General features: G+C 34.4%; 1 protein-coding gene across 1 annotated transcript; it reads left to right on the top strand.

The window, feature by feature from the left end:
* Positions 1–1,558: 1,558 nt before the first annotated feature.
* LOC142345241 (density-regulated protein-like) lies at positions 1,559–8,533 on the top strand. Its single transcript, XM_075397249.1, has 4 exons — positions 1,559–1,672; positions 3,313–3,434; positions 4,328–4,466; positions 8,152–8,533. The coding sequence occupies exons 1-4, from the start codon at positions 1,591–1,593 to the stop codon at positions 8,472–8,474; spliced, it is 666 nt and encodes a 221-aa protein (XP_075253364.1). The 5' UTR covers positions 1,559–1,590; the 3' UTR covers positions 8,475–8,533.

Genomic DNA, 8,533 nt, shown 5'->3' with positions numbered 1-8,533 from the left:
ACTCTCAATCCGTGGGCATGAATTGAAAACTTAGCTTAAAAGTTAGTTTCTTCATACAAAATTGTTTTTCAAAGCCTGAGCTCTGCAGCTGTTATGAAATCGCAAACAATTTAGTTCCTGTTGTCTGTTCAGTTTTGAACTTAGATTACTTGAAAACTTACATTGAATTATAAACGAGCGTTTTTTCTCTTTATGTGCGGCACCAAATTTGAAAAAAAAAACTATGTTTGCGGCTGAAATTAAAGTGATCTTGAGTGATGAAGTATTGCAGCCGTTAAGCTTAGTGGAAAAGATGTCTGACAGCCATTCTAGAGGTCGCGGGTTCAAACCCCTGTGAAGACTGCTTTGTTGCATGCATAAATTTTAAGCTACACCCGCTCTAAATAAATGGACCCCGCCACCGAATTTTTTCGAGAGCAATTCACCCGACAAATTGGTTTGTTTTTTAACTAATAATAAATTAGGCATCTCCATTTTGGTCTAATTGGCTCGTTGTGAACTGTTGTCGAAATTAGTTACCGTAACTTTGGACATCAGTGAGGACAAAATCTTGTCGCTGTGTTTTACTTTTGCTCAAAAATAAGCATCTTGAACAAAGTGACCAATATTTCAATTTTTGCAAGAAAATTATTAGTAGTTTTCCTTACTTTCACTGTTATCCACTTACACATAAAAACTCTTATCTTAAAGGGGGGGTAAAACGCTAACATTTTTGAAAAACTAACTCGACAAAATTTATATATCGTTGAAATTCGTACTTGGTTCAGAACGGTTTCTTCAATTCTGTAACGTTGGGAGCTACTGTCTTTTGCACTGTATTCTTTGTGATTTTATTTGTATAGGCCAGCTTTTAAGCTAATACCTTTTGGGAGACTTCATTGAGATTTTCACTCCCACAAAATTTTTTTGGTTATGTGACATTTTTTTTGTCTCGCAACTGGTTAGGAAACATCAAAATGATGGTTCTAAAAGTTCTAACTTCGCCTAATTTTTACAAGTAACCGACATGCAAACAGGTAACTTGCATGTCGGTTCTAAAGTAAATATCGTAGAAGTCAACGGTCGGGGGACCAGGTTTGCAAAATTGAAAAATACTTCGAAAATCCATGCTATTACAAAAAAAACTTACGTTACAATGAGCAAGTTTATCCTTAGGTTTTAATAGTTATTGCATTTTTCTTCATAAAAATTGCAAAAACATTTAATTTTATGCCCTTATTTCTTTTTTAATGAAATATTTCGATGGAATAATTTAAATCGTAATGAGTTAAGAGTTAACATGAAGACGTTTGCAATTCTTAACATTATCTGAAATATTGGCACGGTAAAATCAACATTCCTCACCAGCTGATAATTTTTCTATGACTTGCTAAACTTCATCCAGATCTCAACCAATCGAAAGTGTGCCAAAGGTTTTACATAAAGGGTGTTATATTGAAAAATATTTTTGAAATATTAATATTTCAAGTTACTCGCGTTAGATGATCTGGTTCAGCGTTTTCAAAATGTTTTTAGTTTCTACCAAAATTTTTGTGCTTGAAATTCTACTGATGTTTTTATAAATACAATGTTTGCCTTGACCTCAGAGAGATGGTCCTCCTGGTGTGGAAGTCAGCAATGCTGAACAGAAGTCCGATAACAGAAACTCCATGTCACCAATCAAGACTTCGCTGTACGTCTTTTTACGGACTTTAAAATTTGTTTAAATGTATTGATTTTGTCAAAATTTTTCTCATAACATGCTCTTGAATTTTTAAGAGTAAAATCAAGGGTAATAAAATTGGCTATATATCCCTTTTGTTGCCTTTAACTCATTGCACTAAAAATATTCTTTCTTCTCGTTCTACAAATTTCTACAACCAAGTTTTTTTGGCAAGGATAAAAAATGTACTTCGTGAAGTGTCGGCCTTGACTGAAGCAGTTACCTTAATTATTTTTTGGCTTTGATAGAAATAAGTATCTAATAAACATTTGCTTTTCTTTTGAGTGTACCATTCAATAATTTTGACTCCTGGTTTAAATTGAAAATTTTTTAGCGATAAAAAAACAAGAATAGTAAAACAACTCAAATTTAAATTTAACTGTGGTGATCATTGTAAAATTCGGTGGCAGTTAAAAGTAACCGTGATTTATCAAATGAGACCATAAAAATGACGAGACATTATACATGTACTCAATCGCAAAAGTGTTGTTTTTGTTGCCAGAAATTATTAGCAAGTATGCACAGAAGCGATATTGATAAAGAAAACGAATGTACGATTGTGAAATTCGACAAAAACTGAATAACAATGAGAAAACTGAACCTAATAATTGCATCAAACTCTGCTTCTTTGTTTAAAATGCTCGAGGCTTGTGAAATTGAACTTAAAATCGCTTTCAGGATTATGATTCGAGCTAATAAATTAAACTATTAATAAGGCTGGAGTGTTAGTTAACAGTGATTAAGACTTAGCTTTGAAGGGAAATTTATTATAACCTGTAGAGATTGCATTTTCTCCGTCTGGGCTGCTTTTTGAAGCACTGATTCTGGATCTTTGGGGTCTTTGACGGGACGCTCGAAACTCAGATTATTTTTATTGTTTATTATTATTATATTGTTTATCACATTACTCTCTCTGTGGTCTCAGCTGTTGAAAAAGTTTATGGAGGGTTCAACTTGTCAATTAATTAAGCTCCTTTCTGATGTGGGAGGGTCCAATTAATCCATTTGTGGGTCCAAGAATAAATCGACGGGATAATGTTGAGATAATCAATATGCCATGATAGGATGTTTTGCGTTCGCATTTTTCAAATTTTCATCTTTTTGTTTCACTCCATTTAATAAAACAATTCATTGCATTCAAAGTGAAAATATTAGTGAGGTGAAAAAGATCTTGTAGGTCTTAGGAACAGTGACAATCTATGAGTTTTCTTGAATGTTGATTCTAAATTTCTGATTCTATGCACTCAACTCCACTATCATCAAGTTGACGGTTTTTTACGAGCCGTTTTATACAATTTTTATTCGAGAAAACGAAACGATATATTAAACATGATTGGTTTGAAATTATAATTGTCCAGTTGGGGTTTATGTAATGATGACAAAGATTGGTTTGACCAGTTTTTGTTTCCTCATAACTGGTTGGGGAATTCATCAGAATGATTGGCAGAATAGAAGTTTTCAAATTCGTTTTAAAACTATCATAAGACGCTTCAACTCTCAGGTACTTGGGTAGTGCATTCCACCTCTTGGCTCCCTGATAAGCGAAATAGAGATTAGATTAGCTGAATAGAGATTTGTCTCTTTCAGTTCAGAAAGGGTATCATTTTCAGGGGATAAAATGGGCGATGAAGCGGAAGCCGTGGACAACTGTGAAGAGGTGCTAGCTGGAGGAGAGGCTTCTGCTGGTGGTGATGGTGGGGCACCTGTCAAAGACCCAAAATATCCTATCAAGGTCAGTGGTTTTTGACAGTCTCCCCTTAAATTTGTTTGAAAATATTTTTCAGAAAAGAAATAGCGGGACGCTGCGCAGATTTTGCAACTCATATACATTGCGGCGTTTTTAGGGTTGAAATTTTACTACCGGCTTATCTTGATACATTACAATTATCAATGCGCCAATGATATTTGACCATTTTTAGGTTATCAGGGCAAAATAACCAATGCAAAAATACACAATAGCGCCAAAAAAGCGCAATATACGCAATACTGCCCAATTGTCAAAATTGCCAGAAATACTATTTAGTCTAATACTGAGATAATTTATAATCTATTGAAGTATATTTACCAAGTTTTAAATATAAGACTAATTTATTTGGCCATACCTCAGTGGCCTGTGGGACTTGATATGGAACTGCCACAACAAACATGGCAACAATTATCGAACATTGGCTTGCAAATGCCAAAGCAAGCTTGCAATACCGACTGCTAATTTTTAATGGGATCGGTGATTGAAAAGAGCAAAGGGATTAAGTTGGGTGTTATGCCACATAGGGTATTTTGGCATTTTCTCCAGATAGGGTGAATTGTGATGTTACCCATTTCTAGCATCAGCTATTAGCACTTCCCATCAATCATCGGCTATTATGAAACTAGTTCAAGCGAGATCTGTTTTTTTTCCAATTGTCAATAATTTGTTTGATGGCATTGACTGAGACGAATGCGTGGTTTAAAACAAGCTACCCGTAAATGTAACTGTCATCAAATTGTTAAGTATTAAGTGCAGCTACTATAGTGGTTGAGGTAAAAAAAAAGAGGCAACGTCTATGCTTCTGTTAATTTCGATGTCAATGAAATTACTCCCAGCGTCGATAGAGAAGAGAGCTCCAACCGCGTGTCTTGTTTCAGGTGCAGTACTGTCCGGAATGTACACGGCCCTTTGAATTCTGTGAGTACAGTGAAGACTACGCCACTTGTTTGCAGTCTATGAGTGACAACATGCCAGAGCTATTCAAAGAGATGAATCTGTCACTCGACATGGCTAAAGGTATGTCCTACAACTCAAGGTTCTGCTTTGAGAATGATTGAAGTGTCAAAAGTTAGGAGCAATTACTGTGATCCATTCAGATTTTGATTCCTGGTTCGCTTTTAGTGTCTTTTACACTTACAGTCCCTCAGACAAAAAACTGCGCAAAAGTGCAAAACAACATAACATTAAATGGAAACAGATAGCTTTGATGTGATTTTGCCATATAAGTCTTGGTTGCAAGTGGTTAATGTGTATTCGTTTTTTCCTCCGAGCGTTTTTCATGTTATTTCTAATTATCAGTTTTTTTATGTGATTTCTAATTAGTTTGACTCAAATTGAAAGCAATGAAATTCAGATTCGTTTGACAGCATTTCCGCTCACATCAATCTTTTTTGTTTAAATTCTTCTCTCAAACACAATTTTTAGCAACTACGTGTGTATTTTGTCAGCTTATTTTTGGGTGGGATTTCTTGATATTTTGAAGCAGTTTTTGTTAGCGTGTGTGCAATTTCCGCTTAACCGTTTTGTCCTATTAACATTTTCTCTATTTCACTTCGCGGGTGACTTTGACACCAGAAGCTAGCGTGAGGGCCAGATAGCCGATTGGTTAATGCCTTAGTGTAGTGCACCGAAGATCAGGGCTGGAACCCCTCCTTGGTCGGATTGTTTCGCACGCTTAAAAACTATCAAGGCTGCAGCCCCCTCTGCATTAAATGCCCCGCCTGTCGTTCGAGACCACTTTGTCCGACGTTAGTGGGTTAATGTTTCTAAATTTTCGCAGATAAAAACTATTAGCAAATTTTTGCGGTTGACACTAGAAAACACCAAATCAGAACCATTGAGCTCAGACTCATTAATCATTTCAATCCAAAGTGCCATTTTTTGTCCAATTCTTTTTTTGGGCTTGTTCATCAAAACGCACTATTTTCAAGTTAATATCGATTTTATGTTCCAACTCTTTTTAGAGCAATTTCACAATAATTTCGCTTTGTTTGAACTCTGAGCTCTCAATTTGTCTTTTTATTTCTTCGGTTTTGGTTCTCGTGTTACAGGTTTGCATTGTAATTTAATAATACTTCGCAAATTTGGTAGATCTGATTTTTATGCAGCTTCTCATTCTGTATGCTGCCAAAAATTTGTTTGTCCTTTTTTAAGATTTTGATCTGAGAAAGTAAAGTTGACATGAATTTGTTAATCATTTACTGTATGATGGAAGCATCAAGAGTTAGGATCAATTACTTTGGTTGATTCATTTTTTGAATCCTGAAGGTTTGCTTTTCGTGATTGAGGTTTACAACGTAATTTAATTCCTTCAAAAGCAGCTGTTGTTTTTGTTTTTATGCTACGTGTCCTTTACAAGGCATTTGACATTCAATTTTTCTCGTTGCACGTTTATATCAGTTTCTCTGTTATATCAGTGTATATCTTGTATTGAATATCGTAGTACATCTATTTTCGTTCAATTTTTTTTCGGATCATTTTGGTTTTGTTCCTAGAGCGCATTTTCAATGTTGTTTCCTCTATTATGAGATCAATGAACGTTTCAACAGTTGGACTGCCATACATTTGGCTTTTTCGCGTTAAAAAAATGTTGCAGTCTATTAATGATTTTTATGACTTCCTTTCAACATTAATGAGTTGTGCTCGTGATAGTTGACATTTCAAAATTAAAGTTATTGGGTTAATTTTTTTGATTTTTTGTCTTTTATCGATTGTCCTTGAAATCAGTGTTGTTATGTTTGACAATGGTGAAGTGGTTTTGACTCCCTAATTTGGGGAAACTAACTAGTTAGTTAATATGAAAAGCTCTAACCAATCTATCTAGGTTTTAACTATCTATAGATTGTAATGTTTTAGAAAACCGTTATTTCCAGTTCGATTTATTTGAATTCTTTATTTGGGCTTAGATTTATCATTAATCCGCTGAGCCGATACCCAATTGCAAATAATATTAACACCCTATCATATTACAAGGGGAAATTTTTAACTCACTTTAATATGTCAATATCCTAGCGAGAGTTTGGGGCGAATAATTGTAAAACTGAACTGCCACAGCTCTGTCAAACTCCCGCAGCATTGTCAATATTGCGTTTTATCTTGTGTAATTCTAAACCGCTCATTTGCAAATATGGATTTTAAGAGACAGTCTCGAAGAGGAGTATTGAAGAAGTCCTTTTTTAATCAATTTTATTTGAGTGATTTTTGAAGCGTGAAATGAAACGCGTGAAAAAATTTGGAGTGATTTTGGTGCTGAACAAAAGTGAAGAGCGGAGCGAAAAGAGAGTTGTTTTTGTTCATACCGCTGTTTTTGAGAGAGCGAGAAATTGATGTATGAAAAAATTTTCTCTAAGCGAGCAAAGTTTTGTTCACGTACGGCTTTTAAAAGCAGTTTTTGCAACTTTTGATTGTTATGAGGTTTGATTATGATAGTAATAATTTTAGGCTTGTTTTGATAGGAATTGAAGGTTTCAAGTAGTTAATTTGAGTTTAATGCTAATTTGAAGGTTTTTGATCAGTTTTGCTGACTTTTAGACGAAATTTAATGAATTTTTTTGCCTGTTTTTTTCATTTTACTGCTTTAAGTGGGTTTCTGAATAGGAGCTTATTGTTTAAGGAATTTTCAGATACCAATTAATTTAAGTTTTGTTGGTATAAATCATTTTTTTCTTAGAAAAATTGAGAAATTTTAAACCATTTTTTTTTTATTTTTTTGCAGTTTTTTCTTTTTGATCTTAGACAAGTTTCTTAGCCTATTATGACTTGTCCATTGTTTTGCGAGCTTTTCCTTGCTCTAATTGGAAAGAAACTTTATTCGGCTTTATGTTTACTTGTACTATAAAAAAACTCATCAAATTTATATTTTTTTTGTTCAATTTGTTTTTGAATGCCGTTTCTATTCTTCCTTATTTTTTTATGGCATTTGTGGAGGTTTAGGGTTCACAATAGTTGTTCTAGTTGTTTAGTCATAAGTATGGGCAATTTTCTCCTTCGAGTCGTTTCTAGAATTCTTCCGGCTATGTTTTACAATTTGCCTTTTTTACCAAAAATTTGCAGGCCTCAAATCAAAAAGTTTTGCAATTCGGTACTGGCTGGGTGGCGATGAAATGTCATTTATACTATACAATATGGTTATTTTTCTGTATTGCATATAATGACTTCTCGAAATTGTCTATAGTTTTCTCATGCATCTCCTCTCGGGTTGCTTTCGTATAGCTTTCTTACAGTCCTCAATGCCACCCAAATGTTTCATTTGAATGGTTTTCTGTTTCCTCCAATTTCGTGGCTCATTCAATAACACGGGGCTCAGTAAGCAAAAACAGTGCTAGTTTGCAACTGAAAGCAAATTACTAAAGATTGGAACCGCAGTCAAGCAAATTGCTAATCTTTGGAACTAAACTAGCAAATTGTTGAGGTTTGGAAATTGTTTAATAATTTCTTGATGGAATGGAATTCCCCGGATTGGAGTTACAACAAAACGATTTGTTTATTTAAAAAAAATGTGGAACTTTTCCCTGAAATTGTGACTTTTGATGGACGGGAATTTTTTTGTTGGAAAGGATAGATTGGAAAGGATTGTCGACAAATACATAGAAACTGAGCCCCACTTTGTCTCTGTTTTATATACTAAATCATGTAATTTGCAGAATTCTTTATTGGCAACCATGGTGTACGTACCCTCAAGTTTTTGATATTTGGTTTTTAGATGTTGAGAAAAAGAAGCAGAAACGCGGTGGGAAAGCACAGAAAGAAAAACAAGCCAAAAAGACAGAAACATCAAATTCAGATAAGAAGATAGAGATCAAAGTAGTTGTTGAAGGCAAGCGCTCAAAAACGCGGATATCTGGATTTCACACTTTCGATATCAAAGTTAATGAAGCAAAGAAGACTCTGGCCAAAAAATTGGGCGCTGGCTGCACGTTAGAAAAAGATGTGATAATATTGCAGGGTGACAATGTTGACTATTTAGTTGATAATTTGCCCAAATTTTGGCCCAATATCCCTGCTGATGCTATAGAAGAATTGTGATTATTATGATGACGTCAAAGATGTTTATTATATATGTACAATTAATTGTTTTGATGCTG

Source organism: Convolutriloba macropyga, chromosome 1 (assembly GCF_964194025.1).
Source record: "Convolutriloba macropyga chromosome 1, txConMacr16.3, whole genome shotgun sequence".
Lineage (NCBI taxonomy): Eukaryota > Metazoa > Xenacoelomorpha > Acoela > Convolutidae > Convolutriloba > Convolutriloba macropyga.
This window is presented reverse-complemented; position numbering and strand designations above follow the sequence as displayed.